At 43.0% G+C, this 20,826-nt stretch overlaps 1 protein-coding gene across 2 annotated transcripts in view; it reads left to right on the top strand.

Annotated features, from left to right (window-relative positions):
* The window catches only part of PRKCB (protein kinase C beta), a 347,363-nt gene that overhangs the window by 286,522 nt on the left and 40,015 nt on the right, over nt 1-20,826 (top strand). For both annotated transcript variants that reach the window (XM_037070671.1, XM_037070670.1), the window contains exons 10-11: nt 4,481-4,654; nt 19,103-19,194. In XM_037070671.1, coding sequence (XP_036926566.1) covers nt 4,481-4,654; nt 19,103-19,194 — 266 coding nt within the window. The remainder of the gene's footprint in view (nt 1-4,480; nt 4,655-19,102; nt 19,195-20,826) is intronic.

Genomic DNA, 20,826 nt, shown 5'->3' with positions numbered 1-20,826 from the left:
GGTCAGGAGCCAAGATTCCAGGCACACTTTGCCATCTGTATTCACCAACAAACTTCCCAGATGGAAGTCCCTGTGCTTCCTCCCCCCATTTTATCTGCTGTTGCCAGAGCTCTACTGTCTATCACGTCTCTCCCAGAAGATGTGTGGGTAGCAGATGTGGCTTGGAATTTGATAAGAACTTCACTTCAACACATCCTTTCCATCTGCTTGGAATCCTCCCACTGTAGGGACAGCTGAACAAACAGCCCACCCCCTTTATGTTGGTATTGACTGAAGTAGAGACTCCTAAAACTGTCTGAGGCAATTATAAAAGGTCATTTCCACTTAAAGGAGCATCTTAGAGCATGGCCATCACTGTTACCAGTGCTATGGCTGTTTTTCTGCCATCCTTTCCAGTACTAACCCTTCAGGGCCCAGGAGGAGGAAGGAAGATCTTTGCAAGCCACTTAATGCTTGGAGTCAGAGACATATCTGTCCTGTTTGTGGGCATGTCACCAGAGCCTAGCATAATGCTGGGCACTTTTGCATAATGCAAAATTCCCAGTGAACGTGTGGACCGGATGGATGATATAGTCGTGACTACAGCACGAGCTCAGACCGAGCTCGTTGGGAGAAGTAAATGGTGTGTTAGTGGTTGTATAAGAAATGGAGAGCCCTGGCAGGTGTAGCTCAGTGGATTGAGCATGGGCCTGTGAAGTGAAGGTTCACTGGTTTGATTCCCAGTCAGGGCACATGCCTGGGTTGCAGGCCAGGTCCCCAGTAGGAGAAGCATGAGAGGCAACCACACATTGATGTTTCTCTCCCTCTCTTTCTCCTTCCCTTCCCCCCTCTCTAAAAATAAATAAATAAAATATTTTTAAAAAAAAGAAAGGAGAAAGTCAGTGACTGTTTTGTCTGTGGCCATGAATTAGTTCATAGTGTCCCAAGTCTCAGTAGGAGGGTGGGTAGGAAAAGAAGGAAAAGGGCCAGGATCTGGAACCAAATCTGAAACACCCCAGCAATAACTTGAAGACAACCGCTCCACAGTGCAACCCTTGGTACTTAGGCTTTGGAGAATCAGATGGGATGTGGATAAAAGCCTGAGTTTAGGAGACAGGTGATGTAGATAGTGCCACTTAGTGGAATGACTTTGGACAAGTAACCAAATTCTCATCTGTAAAAGTGGGATAGGAGTAGTACCTGTGCTACACATTTGTGTGGGCATTAAATGAGATAATACCCAGTGTGAGTAAGACATGGGTGTGATTATCTTTATCAGTCCCAGACTAGTCTCCTTCCCTCACATGCCAGCCCTCCCAACATGGCGTTTGCTGTTTCTGGCACAAATGGGTCATTCCCTTTGCAGAGCACCATTTCCTTGTCCAGTCTCCCTGCTGGATGCCAGTGCTGTCTGCTGGGTGTCTTGGATTCTGCTGAAGACTTGCTGGATCTCAGAGAGCTTGGGGTGGCAATCAGGAATCTGAGTTCTAGAGCTTGAGTGCTCTCTTCCTACAGTGCATCCAGGCCAAGATTTACAGATCCAGGTAGCTGAATCCTGAGAGCATGGATCTCTTCCCTTTGGCTTGAATGTGCCTCCCCCATGTCTGCCTTGCTTTCCTGGATCTCTACTTAACTATCGCATCCCAGAGCATCTTTTATTGAGTCAGGGTAAGTCCTCCATTTAAACACTCAGAGAGCGCCACACAGTTCTTCAGGGGTTTTATCACAATTGAAGTTGGTCATTATTTGGGCATGAGTGTGAACATCGTGAGGACAGGGACCTTGGCATTCCACATCCCCACTGCCTCTCAGTGCCTGGCACATCCTAGATACTTAATGCTGACTGAATGAAGGGGCTATCTGGCCAGCCTTCCAGATCCTGAAAAGACCAGGAAAAGTGACATGTTTAGAGGGCCAAGTGAATTCCATCTCTGGTGCCTCACTCAATTGAAGCTTTAAAAAAAAAACCTGATTGAAAATAGTGTGCAAACCCAAACCCAAGAATTAAACAAACCAAGGTCATAGGGTCCACATCTGACAATGCTGGGTGGCATTAGTGCAGGTATGAACTTGGATGTTTATTGCTGCATTAACAGATCACCCCCAAAACTCAGATGTTTAAACCAATAACAATCTATCACTTCTCACAGTTCCTGTGAACCAGAAAATTGGGATGCTCACTGGGGGATTGTGGTGTGGTGTCCTTGCAGTGGCAGGAGCTGGGCCTGGAGCACCTGGAGCACTTGGAGCCATCTGGGCATTGGGCTCTTGATGTAGTCTCACGGCCTGTGGCCTCAGGCTGCAAAGCCTGGTGTCCCAAGAGAAACTGACAGAAGCTATTGACTTAGAAGTCATGCAGGATCTACTTGCACAGTATTTTGTTCATTGAGGCCACTACAAAGTCCTACCCGGGTTCAAGGGGAGAGGTCAAGGTCATAGACTCTGCTTCTTGATAGAGGATTGTCAAATATTTATAGACAAGTTTTAAAAGTACCATGGGATATCAGTTCCTTTGTGACATGGGGAAAGCTCTCTGAGAAGAGGCAGGGAGATACCTATTGAAAAGGAAAGCTTTCCCTATGTCTTCTTTCACTCAGCACAACACTCTTTAGGTCCATCCATGTTGCCACTAATGGCAAAAGTCCACTCTTTTTATTGCTGAGTAAGCTGAGTAATATTCCTGTGTGTGTGTCAACTTCTTTGAAAAATTGAAGGGGAATAAGAAGTACAGACTTCCAGTTACAAAATAAATAAATCACAGGAACGTTAAGTACAGCATAGGGAATATCTGAATAATATCTTAATGACTTTGTATGCTGACTGATGGGTACTAGACTTACTGGGCATTGAATCATCAGGTGTATAAATATTGAATCAGTAGATTGTACACCTGAAACTAAAATAATACTGTATGTTAGCTGTAATTTAATTTAAAAAAAGAAAAGGAAAACTTCATTAGAATATTAAGGAGCAAAGAGAAATTCCCTTCTCACTTTCATGAATTACTGCTGAGAAATTGTTAGAAAAATCAAGACAGAAGGATTGTTTTACTTATGGACACCTCCTAACCACTATATTAAATGAGTCAGTTTTGATAGCACCTCAAGGGTTCCTCAAAACACATCGAGTGATTAGATTCAAGAGGAGGGGAGGTGATTGTTAAAATACAGACTTCCTGGCCACAGCTCAGAGCTGCTTCTAAGTGAGAGGTGGTGCCTAGAATCTACTGTAAACAAGTTTTCCCAGGGATTTTGATACAGACAAGAGGCACTGTGCTTTTATAAAGAATGAATTTGCCTTGTTTTAAGTTACCTGATGATATTTAGCTTACTGAAATTTTTATTTTCATTTAGATTTGAGCTACTCAAGCAATAATTTTGTCTTATAGGATCTCTAAGAAACATAAATCTGCTAAAACGAATTTAATTTAAATCACAGTGATAATTTTAATGTAGGGATATGGGGGTTTCTAATGGGAAACAACCAAGCCTCATGAGAGACTGGAACCTGGAGCTGGAAAGCAAGATCTCTCCTCATTCTCTAATGTTTTTCCTCACACATCCATTTTATTCTTCTTGGCCTGCATGAGGTAAAAAACAAACTTTTCTAGACAGATCTGTGTGTGTTCCCTGTTCAGGGTCCTAGGACTGACTATTTGGAGTATCCTAATTGCAAATTCTTAGGGAGAGAATCTGGCTGGCTCAGCTAAGGTCAGTTATCTACCAATCAGCTGTGGTCAAGTGGGTCCACTGCCCACTCAGGAGGTTCTTCCTAAGCTGCTCCTTGGAAATGGTACCTGCTGGTCACTGTTCCCTCTGGCATAGTCATGACCAGTGAAAAAAGTGACATGTCGTGAACCACATCAGTTAATATGCCCTGATTGTGACTAAAGCTGTGTGGAAGGAGGCCCCAGGATAGTAGGGTGGTTGTTCCTATTATAGGGGAGGATGTTCAGATATTGTATTAATCATCCGTATAATTATGTCTGAAGTCTCTTCCTCTCTGGAATGCAAGGTCAGAGAATGTTCCTGCTTATTTATTGCTGTATCCCCAGTGCTTACCAGGCTCTTAATGAATATTAAATGGTTGAATGAATAAGGGAACAAAATCCTCATATTCAGTTTTATCAGGAATTTCCTCCTTCCACAAACATTTATTGAACAACTACTATGTGCCAGGTACTAGTCCATGGTCTTGGTTTACACCAGTGAACAAAACAGGTGAAGATACTGCCCCCATGGGGTTTATACTCTAGCCATTTTGCTGGGCATTGATCTGTATCCCAAAGGAATTAATGCTTGGTCTTTGCTCTTGGAACCATCCTTTATGATTGGGTTCAGCTATTGCAAGTGTGAGGTCTGTGGAAAACTTCATCTGTTGCCTTGGTGTCAATGGAAAGCATGTGGACAAAGCTTGGAGAAGATTTGAATGAACATTAGCTACCCTGGCTTTCCCCTGGGGCCACTTCCAACCACCTTGACCTACTTGTTTTCTTTCCCAGGTCATGCTCTCAGAGCGCAAAGGCACAGATGAGCTCTATGCCGTGAAGATCCTGAAAAAAGATGTTGTCATCCAAGACGATGATGTGGAATGCACCATGGTGGAGAAGCGTGTGCTGGCCCTGCCTGGGAAGCCACCATTCCTGACCCAGCTGCACTCCTGCTTCCAGACCATGGTAATGTGTCTGGGAGCCCTAGCGCTTCCCCTCCAGGATTTCACCAGGCTTTGGCTAAAGATATCCCAAAGAGATACCTGTGTCCTCCCTGTGTCTCCATTATAACACAGGAGAGTGTGGGGCCCAGAGAAAGCTGCTGAGAAGTGCTCACCCCGAGGCAGGTGCTGTTTCAACAAAGATAAAGGAACACAGGGAGTCGGTTCTATAACCAACAGAGCAGGGCCTTTCTCTGACAGCAAGAGGTGACTTGGGGACAGGAACTCAGGACTTTAGGTTTCATAATATGAGATGTAATACAGGTGGGAATGACAGCAAAGGTCCACACATTTTAGGAGTGTCAAACTCATTTTCACTGGGGGCCACATCAGTCTCACAGTTTCCTTCAGAGGGCCAAATGTAATTTTAGGACTGTATAAATGTAACTACTCTTTGACTAGGGGCAAGGAGCTCGGCAATGCCGCTAGGTAGAAACAAGGTGCTAGGCCAGATAAAACAAGGTGAACAGCTAGATTCGGCCCACGGGCCTTGCGTTTGCCACCTGTGCTTTAGATGGTTATAGGCAGCCCTCCAGACCCTTTGGCTAAGTGCTCCAGTACCTTCTGCAAGTTACATGGACCTCCTTGGAGGAGTGGCTACCTGAGAACACAGTTCTCAGAGGGCTCCCAGGTTGTGGGACACAGTGTTCTAGGCAGGGGCTAGTGAACTCAGAGCTGGGGCTCCCAAGGAGGGGACATTTGTGTATTATCTGCTACTGACTGTGACTCCAACTCTGTGAAAGCAAGAGACATCCCTTTAAAAACACCTTTGCCTTGTCCTTTTTTAAATTAGATGGTGGCTTCCACACCTAAGGAAGGGGAGGCTTGAGCCCCTATTGCAAACAGGGACAAAGTTAATTCTTTCCTTTGGGGCTTCTAAGGGCCAGTGGCCCTATGCCTTAAAGATTCTTTCAGGGAGTTTTCAAGATGATTTTGACTCCATTCAGCTCTTATCCTACATGCTAATTTCAGAGCCCAACCCCTATGTGAGATATTACATACAATATAAAGATTGGGATTTCCTCTCTTCTCCAACATCACCGACCTCTATCTGCTGCTAAGTTAGGTTGAACACATCCAGCCTATAAAGACCCACAACTGGGTTGGGGAGGTTTTCTCAGTGCAGAACACACACCAGGCACAGAACTGCCCTGTGTGAAAGGGCCTAGCTCCTTTTATGTTCTAAATGGTCTTTTAATACATTTTGAAGTCAGCGAGACCTGGGTTCAAATATGACTCTGTTGCTTACCAACTGAGTGACCTTGGGCAAATTATACAACCTCTTTGGGCTATAATTTTTTTAGTCTGTAAAATGGATGAGATAATAGTGGGTATATCCAAAGTTATTGTGAGGAAGAAATGAGATTACACATGAACAACACGCAACATAGCACTTGGTACCTGGTAAATGCTCAGTAGATGTTATTTATTTCACATGTGTTGGCCTTGGCCTTCACCAAGTCCTGTTGTATAGAGCTGAGTAAGCTAGGTCCTGTTTTCGAGAAGTTTATGGTCTTAGAGCAGAGCAATAGTTAAAGATATTACAATAGGGGCTGTGATAACAAGACCCAGAGAGGTGGATAGGTCTGCAGATTGTTGCCTGATTGCCCAAACACATAGTGTTTGCTTTTTGGGTGATGGGATGACCCAGGTCATCTGGTGTGGTGCCAGGTCCTCCAAATCCTGGACAGCCTCCTTACCACAGGTGGTCATGGGAGGACATGACCTCCCATGGGAGGACATTTTATGCAACTGTGTAGTAGTCCCTGTGAGGGCTTGGTTGAGGTCTGCTGGGTGATGAGGGGCTACAACAACCCCCTTCGCTCTGCTGCAAGCAGGACTAAGAGCTGGAATTGTATTTGGCACACTATGAAGCAGCCACTGCTATGCAAAACGGCCCTGGGCAGCGTGAAGGAGATTTGGGCAGACTTTCAACTACACTCCCCTTTTCAGGTCACTTGAATTTTTTTTCCAAGAAAACTCAAGGAGAAGGTTTCTGTTTGGTGTCACTCTGCCCACAGCCTCTTCCTGAGACTTGACTTTTTAACAAAGAGAGATTACCAGGCCTTAGGTTCTGGCTTTGGCAAATAGCAGTTTCTAGGTCATTGGGTTTTTTGTTGTTGTTATATTTTTTTTCACAGATTTCTTCCATTTATGACAGCACTAGAAAGTCTTTTAGTTTTGAAATATTAGAAAAAGTCCAGAAAAACACACAAAATAGACATTTAGTAATTAGTTATTACAAGGTTAAGTTCTCTTTGCCACCACCCAGGTCAAGAAAGAGAACTTGGCAGGCACTCTGGAAGTTTCTCTCTCTGCATTCTAATTTCAGTGTCCCCCAATGGTAGCATGACTTCCTTGCATGTCTTTTATTTATTTATTTTTAAAGATTTGATTTATCTTTTAGAGAAAGAGGAAGGGAAATACAGAGGGAGAGACACACCAGTGTGCAAAAGAAACATCTCAGTTGCCTCTTGCAGGCCTACAACCAGGGACTGGGCTGCAACCCATGGATGGGCCCAGACCGGGAATTAAATAGGCAACCTCTCAGTTTGCGGGATGACTCCCAACCCACTGAGCCATGCCAGTCAGGGTATTCTTGCATGTCTTTATAATTTTACCTCTGCAGTTTAATCTTCCCAATTTTAGAAATTGGATGTGTTTTGTAAATTTTTTAATATAGTGATTTTCTGCTCCATTCTTTCCTTTGCTCTGTCCTTTTGTCTGCTGATGATTTCTGTTGGCCCCATAGAGGGTTCACAGTCTGGGTTTTGCCAATTGCACAGTAGTGGGGCATCTCCACATGCTTCCTTTGTCCTCAATGTTTCCTGAAGACTGTTGACTGGACCTGGGCTTGGTCAGACTCAGGTTTGATCCCCTTAGCAAAATCATAGGTGGTGGACGTTCTTTCTTCTGAAGGCACATAATGTCCAACTTCCTCTCTTTTGTGATGTTGGCAACTGCTGATGCTTGGTGCCTAGGTCCAATAATTCATTAAGGATTGTAAGAATTTGATACCCTAATTCTAACATTCCCTTCTCATTTAATAAAAGAGCACAAGATTCCCTCATCTAGTGGCTGGTGCCCCAAGGGTACAGTTCATATGGAAAAGGCAGGATAAATGCTTGATTCCCTTATTTAACACTTTCCATGAATCAGTTCATTAATATGCTCCAAAGGTGGCTAAAGTTTGCTTTTTTTTTTAAACAGGAGAAAATCAGAGTTTAATACATGTCCATGGGGAAGTCACATAAGCATAAACATTCTATGAAAATTCCAAAGACAATGAGACAGCATTGGGTATACAAGACATTTTTGAACAAAGGAGAAAGTGGGAGAAGGAGTACTAGATTTCAAAGTGAGAATGGGTGATTTACAGGTAGTTGACAGAGAGCAGAACAAACATGGCAGGAAAATCTCCCTCAGTGACTCAGAAACAATGAAACATGAGGAGGGGTTATTCAGCTAACGTATGCTAAAGTTTGCTTTTAAAATAAGATTTTTGAGGAAGAGAGTCAATACAAAGAAAAATGTGATGTGAGCAGTAATTCATGTCATCTGGGGACTTGGCAAAGACGAAGAGGGGGTGCTTCTTTCCAGTTCAGGTCTGGGGAGTTAAGGCCGCAAGGTATTCAGGTTGGGGGCTGAGACGGAACTACACTAGGCTCTCAAGCCTGTAGACTTTCTCTTTCCCAGTCTTCTCTTGTTTCCAATGTTGGTCCCCAAATTGGCTACCTGAATTCAGCAGATGGAGGACAGTCTCAGTCTTGTAAATAGATCTTGTTCTTGAGGCAGAGGCCGGGGTCAGAGGAGCAGGATTTTCAATTTCACTTGGATGTGTTGAGATTGGACGAAAGTAGTCATCTGTGATTTGTTGAAGTTAATATTTTTGTTTGTAATTTACTCTTTTAAAAATGATAAATTAAGTTTGAAATTACTCCTTGACTACTGAGCGGCCTCACTCACTCGTGTTTCAGTATGCTTTTTGGAAGGAGGGAGGAGGGCCTGGGTGCTCATGAAAGTTGCAATGTGCTGGGTCCCCCCAACCCCCAAGGAGTTTCCACACACCAGGAAAAGGTGAAAGGTCCAGAGAGAGCCCAGAGGATGTGTGGGCATGGTGCTCATCTTGCATGGGGTTGCAGCACTTGCTGGAGGCCAATGCAGTCTCCAGGTGCAGCGAGTTCAGGAGTGAACAGACTGCTTTCCCATTGGGAGGATCCAATTAAACAGTCACCATGTCTCTAGCAGCTGTATTGTGTGAGGGGAAAGATGTGACTTTAAATATCAGAGTTGCGCTTGACTCAGGAGATCGTACTTCCCATGAGGGCAAGGTCACTGGGGGAGGGGTCAGTGCCTACCCATGTCGCCTTCACTCAGGGGCACAGGTTCTTTGAGTGAAAAGCACTCATTAAAGTGTTTTCATTTATTTGGGTTTTATTTTCAGCTAAGCACATATATTTTAGTTTTACATAAATTAAATTGACTTCAAAGACATCATAATGCCTACAATTTGTGAGGCACAGAGCTAATGATCATAAGCCACATGACAACCCTTGGATGGATCCTGCCATTGTTCCCATTTCACAGATGAGGGGACTGAGGCCACACAGCTAGTATTTTAGGGCCAGGATTTGAACCCAGGCAGCCAGGCTCCAAAGGGCTTTACATTAACCTCTACCATGAGGCCCTTTAAGTGTGTTGAGTGTGGATCACCTGGTTTCTACTCCCTGACACCACTAGGGTGGGATCCCTGGTGCCAGCCTCACTCCAGGCTCAGCAGGGCCTGGGCTCTAAGAGACTTGCTCATCTTCCACCTGCTCATTGCTGGCATGTGGTGCTCTGTCCCTCAGCTTTCCCAAATTTGAGTGGAACTCACTTCCCATCTGAGTGTCTGCCATCCTGTGTGCCTTCAAAACCTTTGTTTCTTTCTAGGCTCCCCAAAATACTGTGACAGAGGAGAGTATCTGTCATCCCACTTTGCAGGTGGAAGGAGTGAAGATTTGGGATGTCGGGTAGTTTTCCCTGAAATAGCACATGACTGAACTCAGAGCCCAGGCTTTTGCTAGTACATTTTGTTGAGTTGCACCAACATACCCTTAACAATGATGATAAAAAATAATGACAAAAGCATGAGTTAGTACTTCAAATACTTCAGCATGCATCAGGCATATGCTCAGCTCTCTATAGGTGATCTCTCATGTTATCCTCCCGACACCTCTTTTGGGGGGACACTGTTATTATGCCCAGTTTATGGGTGAGGACACTGGTATTCAGAGAAGTTCAGTAACTCCTGCAATGTCATATAGTTGGCACTGAGATTGGTTCTGCAAGACTCTGGGGCCCCAAACCCAAATACCTTGCCACCCTGCTTCTGCCTTAACTCCAGATTCCTTTTTCTAGTTTATAAATTACTTTTACTTTCATGATCACATCTAATTTTTATAAGAAGACTATAAGTAAGTATTACTGTTCACATTTCTGCACCAAGGACACAGGCCCTCAGAGAGATGAAATGGGTTAGGTTCCACAGTTGCTAAGTGGCAGGTGTCCTAATGCCCCATCAGGTGTTTCTTCTACTATGAAGGAGTCACCCACCTACTGACCCCACAAGGACATTGGAATGTTGGAAAGATCATGTGGGGGTGATTTTAAAATGTGGGGAGCACTACCTATATATGAGCAAACCATGTTAATGTGGCTCAGGTGAACAAGAAGGTGACACCCCCTTTCAAGGAAGGCCTGTGAAGGCGGTCATGTGGTTCACACTGACCTTCTAGAATTGCGTATTATCTGAGCCCTAGATTGAGGCCCAGAAGGAGGGAGCCTGGGCTAAAAGTAGGCAGTGTCTATAAACCAGTGTCCCTAAAAGTCAGATCATTACTGCCAGTATACAGAGGGCACTAATGCTGCTTATTGATTCTGTTAACAAATGTTTACTTGTTGACGTAAATGTATCAGGACCCAGCTGCATCATTGTGAGGGGTCCCTCAGTGAACAAAAGAGAAAAAGTCCCTGTTCTAACAGGGGAGACAGATAATAACAATGGTAACAAAAAATAAAACAGATAGAGATGAATATATTGGGGTGGAGAGATGCTGTCTTTCATAGGATGCTCAGGGAAGGTCTTTCTGATAAGGATGCATTTGAGCAGAGACCAGAGCAAGTGAGGGAGTGAAGCGTATGAGTAGCTGGGGGAAGGTGTTCTCAGCAGCAGGGAGATGGCGTGCAGGAGCCCCAGCGGGAACATACTCAGTCGTGTTCAAGGAGCAGTGAGGAGGCCACTGCATAGTCTGAGTGGATTGTCATTTTGTATTTTATGACCCATTCTGGGTCATGAATTAGCTACCTTTAAAAAATGACAAATCTGGTATAACATGCTTCAAATTTGATATGTTTGTCTTGCCAAAGACTTCAGAATTTTGAAGTTGAAAGATTCTTAATAGGATAGAAAAATCTTTAAGGTGGTCAAAATAGATAAAAGGGAAAAAAGAACCTACTAATATACGAAACAACTTCTATCATTCTTAAAATGATGCAAGTTTAATTTCTAAAAACTTGTTAGAAAAGCACAATTACACCACATGTATTCTTAGACAGTTAGATTTTAAAAACCTTTAAAAAGTAGGCAGGGCGCTATTTTAACAGAAAATGTAGGATATTAAATTCTGTTTCAGATATTATTTTAAATGTGTTAAAATTGACTGTGCACATGAAAAAAAGTCAGAAAGACAGACATAGACCAATCAAGATATTGATTTGATTTAGGGAGGGGACCGTGGGTAAATGTCTTAATTTTGAAGTGTCTGTAGCAAAACAGTTTACAGGGTGGTCAGTGTGCCGCAAGACAGCAAATGTTAGTACCCAAACAGATGCAACAGCCATTGGAAGGGGTTTGAATTTTTAGAGAATTACTCGGTAAATGAGCTGGCTGTAAGTGAATGGGGCTTAGGGAATAGCTCCAGAAGCGCAGAGGGATACACATGAGCACCTCCGTTCAATAACTGGGCTTGTGATTACGGGCTGTGTGACCTCCAGGAGGTCACCTAATAGCTCTGAATATCAGTTTCACCATCTTTAAAGTGGACAAGTTAAAAGAGTTGATATACAAAGTGCATGAGAAACACTAAAGAGAGGCTACCTATCTGCATGATCAGAGCTAGGCGGAAGGGCACTTTGCTGCATAAGCACAGAAGGATTATGTTTTCTCAAGGGGCAGTTGTCAGCCCGGCACATTCATGCAATTTCCCAATTGGCAGTGGGTACAGACGGTTAAGTCTCCTTAGCAAAACATCTATTTTAAATGTTTTCTTTTCAATTGAACATATGCACTTCTTTTTTTAAAAAAAAATTGAATTAGACTTATGAGTCATTGAAGGACAGAAGTTACTTCCCAAATTTGCTGTGGGGGCCCAGCGAGAACTGAGTTGCAAGGCATGCTGGGAGAAACATCAACTCGGAATGCAGTAGGGGACATGGAGGGGAGTGAGGATGATTGGACTTGTTGAGGTGGTCCTGATGGCACTCTTGGCAAGAGTACCCAAGAAGTCCTGGTAACTCGGAGTCAGCTGTGTGCTGGCAGCAGTTTCCAAGGATATGGTCTGATGTAAGGGTGTTGCTGTAGGAAGCTCTGGCAGTAAACTCAGTCAGTGATGATTGGGTTGCAAGAAACAAAACAACCCCTCCTCAAAACTTTCTCAAGTTTTTTTTTAAAAAGGATTTTATTGTAAAGGAAAATTTATACCTGAGCCTCACAAAGAAATAGAAATTGTAACTTCAGAGCTTCCCAGAATAGATCTGTTTCTTTCTCCTTGCCTGTGTTTCTCCCTGGTTATGGTAAAGTGGCTTTTCTGGCCCCTTGCAGTTCGCTTATCTACCAAATTCCCTGGGTTCTAGTTCATACTCACAGGAAAGAGAATTGGATTGGTTTAGTGGAGGCTAGGTGTCTTATTCCTGGCACAATCAACTGGTAATTAGCTACTACTAACTTGGTAGGAATGTTTAAGAAGGAATAATTGATTCTTGTATCAGGCAGGAGACATCATCTTGAGTCCAAGGAAACTAACTGACCTGGAGCAGGGCATGGCCTGCTGGAGCAGTGCCAACATGGTATGCAGTGATCAGTGGCAGGGAAGAGAGGAAGCTTAGGGCTTTGCTGTTTCAGGGCTTTAGGTGGCTAAAGCCATTTGGGGATCTTGGGTCCAAGAAAGGACCCAAGAATACAGCCAAGGCACATATATCTGGAGTGAGTAGGAATAAACACAACCTGGTTCTCTCTGCCTTCTTACTGGTGGCTTTGCATCTGCGTTAAAAAATCAAAGGTCCATAGAATTCTAAAGAAGACAGATGGTCCTAGCCTTTGAGAACTTTGCTTCCTATGTGGAAGGGCAAGGCTTTGAAAGTTGAAGAAAAGTTAGAGGAGCATCAGCTACTTGATTCTGACATGGTCCTCAGGCTGTAGAATACAGAGGAAAGAAAAGGTGTGTGCAGCCCACATACTAGTGAGGCTGTTTGAGTCTGCATGGATTTGGTGTGCATCAGATGATATGTCTTTGCAACACCTCTTGAAGGAGAAGATAGTACTACCCCACTTCAGGAAGGCAGGGGAAGTTTAAGTATCTGATGCAGGTTCTCAGAGTGAGTAAGCAGTATAACTGGGACTTGAACCCAGGACTGGCTTGTGTTAACCACAGCACTGCACAGCTTTTCAAGAGAAGCAGATGGATCTGAGTGGTAAGAGGAACAGCTTATATATAGGATTAATTCACTGACCAGCATGGGAAATTATTAAAGATTATTAAATAGGTAAATACTTACTGCAACCCACCTGAGAGCATGCTGTTTAGACTTGCCCAGATTGTTGATTTTATCTGTCTGTGGTATCTTATTAAAAATGGCAGGTGTTCCCCTGGCAATCACATGGGCATGATATAACATCCCTCTTTCCACTATCTTGGAAGAAGAACAATTATCTCTTTGAATTATCTGCCCTGTCCTGGGCCTCTCAGGTGAATGCTGCCATCCAGTCATTGTTTGAAATCAAACTATCCTCATACCCACCTTTCAGATTTGGGCAGTTCTATCCAACCCTTTGGCATGATGCAGTGACAGACCTTTAATATTATTTATTTATTGATTGAATGTGAGAGATGAAGGAGAAAGGAAATTTAAAATTGACCAAAGTCATTTCATGCTTAGGAGACTAGGGTAATTTGTACCGAAGAAAAACAAGAATAACAAAGACAATAGGAAAGAAACACAGTTTAGCAGACTGGCTAGTTTGAAAAGAAAGATGGCAAGTTTGACTTTCTGAGCGCTTAACTGCAGTTGGCAGTGGAATACCCACGTAGAGACATCTTGTAGCCAGCTGGAGCAGACTGGAGCTCAGAAGAAAGGGAAAAGATAGACACAGAAGTCAAGTGTCATAAGCCCAGAGGATGAAAGTTGAAATTTTGGACTGTGACAAGTCCTCTTTGGAAAATTGAGCAAATAGAAGAGAGCCAAGCTAAGCCTTGAGTCGATACTCAAGAAACACTTTTTGATTTTTATGTGGTACAAAAAAATAAGTCCTAATCAGAAACTATTGCATGTGACTGTGAGAAAGATCTTTTGAGACCTTGGAATAACTGTATAGAAAGAATAAGGGATGAGTCACATTTCAAGGCACTGTGGAGGGTATCATAAGGGGTAGGGGGGCAGTTTCAGTGGCCAGAGCCACCAAAGCTCTCTCTTTGTGCCTCTCACATAAGGCCTTTGATCGCATTTTATTTTAGATAGATGGCTTGACTTTGTTGTATATTTGTTTTAACCAAAATTCTGAGGGCAAACCTTTATCTTATGCATGATTTCTGCCCCTTGGACAGCTAATGCATGGCTTGAAAAAACAACTGCTCAATAAAGTTCTAAAACTCCTTTCTCTGGTCCATACCAGCTATAGGTGGCCTCTGCAGTGTGTTCCTTACTGTTGAATGGGAGGTGAACTTGGTGGGACAGAGACAAATTGCATTTGTTGTAAAAATAAGTCATTTTGGATATTGATGGACCAAACACAGCCAGACTAGATGTCACATAGAGTGGAGAGGCTCCACACATGTATTTATTTTGTACAGAAACAACAAATTTCCATTTATGAATTTCATATGAAGTTTTAAAACTTTTAAATAATTGTGTTTATGTTTTTAAAAAGCAAGTTAATAAAAATATTTCTATATTAAGTAAATGTTTGTGGATGAGGCAGATAAACATGATAAAGACCTTGAATCCAGAATGGGGCCCAGGGAAGTGTAGGTGGATGGCCTTACCCAGTGTGGTCATCTGGTCTTACCCTGCCCTTCTCCTCTTGTGACTCTATGCATCTTACTCTCCCTCTCAGCATCAATAACCATAAAACTAGGGGCTTTAAGTGCTTGTTTTATTTTTCACAATACACATTAAAATAAATACAGAACTATCAAGGTAATGACATGTACATCTATAGCTTAACTGAAGTTATTTCCTATCCCATTTGGGGAAATGTTGCTGGTGGGCAATGTGTCTGGTCTACTTATTTGTCTGGGGAATCCCTCCCATTGGGTATCCAGTTATTCACAGCAGCATCCTGGCAGTGGAATACTGCCTGGCATAGAGTGGGCATCATTAAGCATTTGTTCAGAAAATGAAAAGACAGTGAGATGCCAGCTGTAATAGCTGGAGCCCTGGTGTGCCAGAGCCAGACTCAGTGAAGTTCAAAGATGATGGGTCTCGGGCTTTCCCTGCAGCCACTCAGTGGTGGGAAAAGACCACAGAACATGGCATTTCTCCACAGTGGAGCTCTGCCCCCCACACTGGGATTCTAACTAATGAGTTTAGGGGGCAACTTGAGCTCTTCCAGGCATAAAGCAGGCAAGTGAAATCTCTCCCTCACTTGTTTCTCTGTGGCCAATGCCATCTGCTAGTTTTAAAAATAATTTTTAAAAGCAAGTGTTTTGGTTCTTTTCAACATGCAGCAAAGACAGATGCTATTTTGAGGCTTACTTTCTATCAACCCCCCTCTCCCGAAGAATGAGGATCTAGGTGTCAGCAGTTCTGGCTGACGTCTCCACTCCACCACTAAGTTGTATGTGACCATTTTGCAGATCTCCTATGCATTCGATGCTGGGAACAGAAATGATAATTCTGCCTCCCTCTCTGCCTCTCATTAGAGATGTTGAGAGGGTGAAGTTGTATTCATCTGAGAAAGTCCTTTGACATTTCAAAAATAATGGATTAACCTGCCAGCTTCTCCATGTGCCTTCTTTCCCCACTGGACTGGACACCCTCCGAGGGAAGGACATATCCACACATCCATGCTGTGTCTAGCCGGAACCTCACGCAGGAGGCAGCTACTAAGGGGTTGCAAGTATAGACTCTGGAACCAATGTGCCTGGGTTCAAATCCTGAATCCACAACATAACTACTGAATGACCATTTACATATTACTTAGCCCTTCTGAGTTTCAACATTCATGTCTTTAAAAGGGGGGAGAATGGCAATCCTGGTCCTGTTGAGTTGTTTAGAAAGATAAGTGAGACCAAATATATAAAGCACTTAGCTAAGTCATATAGTAAGTGCTAACATGATGGTAGGTTTATTTAATGATTACTGTCATTCTGATTATTAGACACACAATACACATTTGACAAATACTCATATGGCTTATATGTTTGATGATGCATTTTAAGGGGACTTCTTAAAATGGTGGGTTAAACATTTCTTATATGGCCAATATCATGCTAGACACTTACCATGTGTCATCTTAGTACTCTGTAGGGCAGGTAAGTAATATCCACTTACAGGTGGAGAGGCAGCTGGAGATCTGAGAGATTAAGTGACTGCTCAGTGTCACACAGCCAGTAAGTATAGGAAGGAGACTTCAAATCCTGTATTGATTTCAAAAGCAGAAACTGCCTTGCACTTTGCTTCTCCACCATCCCTGCTCCTGGTCTTATAGCCCCCACAATAGCTTTGCAATTTTTGACAGCAAACCTCTTACGTTGCAACCCAGCCATACTGATGATGTATAAATACAACCTAAACATACATTTCACAAAATAATACCTAGTGTACTCTGTAGGGCACTTTGATCATTTACACTTTTTTCTTTCAACTTTCTAGTAAGTCAATCATCCAATATAAAAGAGTGATTTGACCCAAGTGAAAGTCTCTAAGAAGAGGTGGAGTCATTCCTTCACTTAGCAAACACCCTTAGATGGAAGATGAGAAGGCACATATCACACAGGTGCTGCCCAAGGACCCTCACACACCTCTGTCTCATCAGGTCCAGCAACAACACTGGGGCTCAGTTGTTACCTGTTTCCCAGATAAGAAACCCAGGTGTTTGATAACTTCTGCAGATACACTCAGCTCCCAGGGAGCAGAGCTGGGTTCCAAATGAAGTCTTTCTTGCACTACTCTCTGCTTGCTACTACTACTACCATGTGCTGCCCATGGCACAGGAATGGGGCTTACACAGCTGAGCCAGACAGAGGGACTTGAAGGACTTCACATCTCCCTTGAAAGATGTGTCGAAAAATTTCCCTGTATGGGGTATAGATTTCTTTTCCTGGCCCCAATTCTTATACTTCTGGATATGCCCTCCTAAGGCCACTATTTTTCAAATGTTAATCATTCTTTTTCCCCCAGAGTCACCGTGTTATTTATTACTGAGCATCTGAAAAAGTGCCTTAAATATTTATTGTCAGCTTCTGTGAGCTGGGAGCTCAGGAGTGGCTTTCCTGTGTGGTTCTGGCTTTGGGGTCTCAAACGAAAGTTGTATGTCTTTTCAGGTCCTCTGCCCAATTTTAAATTGGACTGTTTGTTTTTGTTGTTGTTGAATTGTACAGGTTCTCCATATATTTTGGATATTAGCTCCTTATATGAGGTATTGTTTGCAAATATCTTCTCCTATTCGATTGGTTATCATTTTGTTGTGTTGATGGTATCTTTTGATGTGCAGGAGCTTTGTAGTTTGATGTAGTACCATTCATTTATTTTTGCTTTTACTTTCTTTGCGTTTAAGTCAAATTCAGAAAATCCTCTCTGAGACCAAGGTCCATAAGTTTAGTACCTATGTGTTTTTCCATATATTTTATTGTTTTAAGTCTTATAGTTAGGTCTTTATCATACTAAGTGAAATACCATATTTTTCAGACCATAAGAAACATCTAGGTTTTAGAGGAGGAAAATAGGAAAAAAAATTTTGAAGCAAAAATGTGGTAAAATATTTAATAACATAAATAACATAATATTTCACCAATGTAAATGTAAGCAGAACTCAATAGCAGCATTAACAACCATGATTACTCCCAAATTTGGGGCAGGGTGGGTAGGGGCAGGGTGCGTCTTATAGTCTGAAAAATACAGTAAGTAGACAGGAATGGACAAAAACCGAATGATTTCAGTCATATAGGTTATAAAAAAGGAAAAACAAAAACAAAACAAACTCACAGACACAGTATGGTGGTTGCCAGAGGGGAAGTGGGTGGAGGGAGAGTAAAGAATGTAAAGGGGGCCAAATACATGATGATGGAAGGACACTAGACTATGGGTGGTGAGCACACAATGCAATATACAGATGATGTATTATAGAAGTGTACACTGCAACTTATGTAATGTTATTAACCAATGTCACTTCAGTAAATTTAATTAAAACATTGTAGTCCAGTCGCCAGCTGGGGTGTCAGTCATCTGAAGATCTGGCCGGGGCAAACAACTTGGTTGTTTCCAAGGTGGGTCACTCACGTGGCTGGGAATTAGTGCTAGCTGTTTGGCGGGAGGCCTTTGTTCTCTGCCACGTGTACCATTCCACAGTGTTGCCCGAGTGTCCCCACAGCATGGCTCTGCCTTCCTCCAGAGCAAGTTATTTAAGACAGAGTAAGATGGAAACTGTCATGTCTTTTATGACCCCATCTTGGAAGTCACGTATTATCATTTTTACTGTTTCCTGTTGGTTAAGTCAGTCCTGCTCCTTGTGGGAAGGGACTGCACAAGGATGTGAACACCAAGAGGTAAAAAACACCAGGGGGCATCATGAGGGCATCAGTAGGCCTACCTATAAAGCATAATAGGGTTTACTTAATATTTTTCACTTTTTTCTAAAATTAGCTTTAAACTAAATAATACCCATTAAGTCCCAAAATTCATGTGCTAATTACATTTTCAGGTCAAATGAATACGAACTTAGAAATATTAATTTAAAAGAAGATTCACGTACCACCTGTGCTCACCTGCATACTTCCAGTGGCACAAAGGCTGCACGTGGGGAAACAATGGGCCTAGTAGCCAGGGGCCTATTGGAGAGTCCTGGTGGTTTTAGGCCACAAGTCCCAGCTATTCTCTGCTCTCGATTTGGAACCTGAAAAACGACAGGTGTTGATGTTGTCATGTTGTCTTACTCCAGGACCGCCTGTACTTTGTGATGGAATACGTGAATGGCGGTGACCTCATGTACCACATCCAGCAGGTTGGCCGGTTCAAGGAGCCTCACGCTGTGTAAGTGAGAACTTTGCTGTGCATTTCTCTTGGGATATGTGGGCAGGTTGTTAGTTTCCTTGGATTTGTAGCTGAACATTTGGGGCTGCTTTTTCATAAGAAAGGTATGGCAGGCAGAAAGGCACTCTGCTTGATGTGGCTTGCTTCTTTCTTCCTGACATCAGCTAAGAACTTGACGTTTGAAAACCATCGGTGTTTTTTCTTCTCTAATTCTTGCTCCTGGTTCCCAAGGAAAGGCCTCTAGCTTCCTTGGAGAATGTCATTGTGAGTTTTGTTCATTCATTTGTCAATATTTGAGAGCTGACCATGTATGTGCTCAGCCCAAATAGTTTTTTTGAAACTAGCTCAAGATCACAGATCTAGTGTGAGGCAGATCCAGAATCCTGACCCAAATCTTTGCTCATGTTCTCTCTCCTCCACCATGGTCCCTCATGCCCCGACATTAGGGGGTGAGGACCAAGTTGCATCGTGGATCTGCTCTGTTGCTTCTGGGTGGGGAGACTGATTGGAGTCCATTCTGTCCCCTCCAGTCTACAGGGAAGCCATCTCTTCTTTTTTTAAGTAAACCATTTCCATTGTTATTCTGTTACAGTTGTCCCAATTTTCCCCCCTTTACCCTCCTCCCCCCATGACACCCCGCCACATCAACAATCAATTCCCACACTGTCATCCATGTCCGTGGGTCATTCGTACATGTTCTTTGTCTAGTCTCTTACTCTCCCTTACTCTTCCTTCCACCATTATCCCCCTCCTCTCTCCCTTCAGGTCACTTCCAGTCTGTTCCATGTTTCCCTGTCTGTGGTTCTATTTTTATTAGTTTATTTTGTTCACTAGATTCCTGTTATAAGTGAGATCATACGGTATTTGTCTTTCACTGAATGGCTTATTTCACTCAGCATAATGCTTTCCAGGTTCTATCCATGCTGTCGCAAAAGCTAGGAGTTCCTTCTTTTTTTCTGATGAGTAGTATTCTATTGTGTAAATGTTCCAGTTTTTTGATCCACTCATCTACTGATGGGCATTTAGGCTGTTTCTAGCACTTGGCTATTGTAAATAGCACTGCTATGAACAAAGGTGTACATAAGTTCTTTTGACTTGGTGATTCAGGATTTTTAGGGTATACACCCAGCAGCAGAACACAATGTCATCATGTTTCTCCCCTACTGTTGGTGAATAGGAATGTGGCAAGTCCTAAGGTGAGTGATGAGAGCCACACCTAGGGCATTTGCTAAGATCTTATTGTCCCTCAGCAAGTCCCTAGGACTCACCTAGAGCCCTATCCTGTCATTCCAGAAGCTTCCATTCAGTACAGCCTTGCTGCATCCTTTCACCTGTCCCTGAATTCTAGTAGTGTTTGCATTCTCACACATGCACACACAGGCACACACATGCTTGCATGCATGCTCGCTCACACACATGTGCATGCACACACATGACGTATATTATCAGGGCACATCACATAGTGCCTAAAGCCCTGCCCAGCCCTTGTGGCTTTCTGGTTCTCTCCAAACCTCTTGCTTCCTGAGCCTTCAGTAAGCGATTTCACATCCTGGCTGGGTCATTTATCAGTTGTATAACTTGGCCAAGTTATTTCATGTCACTAAGCCTCAGTTTCATTTAAGGAGCAGGGAC

The sequence above is a fragment of the Sturnira hondurensis genome, unplaced genomic scaffold (genome assembly GCF_014824575.4).
Source record: "Sturnira hondurensis isolate 20B ecotype Veracruz unplaced genomic scaffold, ASM1482457v3 Scaffold0018877, whole genome shotgun sequence".
Lineage (NCBI taxonomy): Eukaryota > Metazoa > Chordata > Mammalia > Chiroptera > Phyllostomidae > Sturnira > Sturnira hondurensis.
Note: the sequence above shows the minus strand (reverse complement) of the source record. Positions and strands in the feature narration are given on the sequence as shown.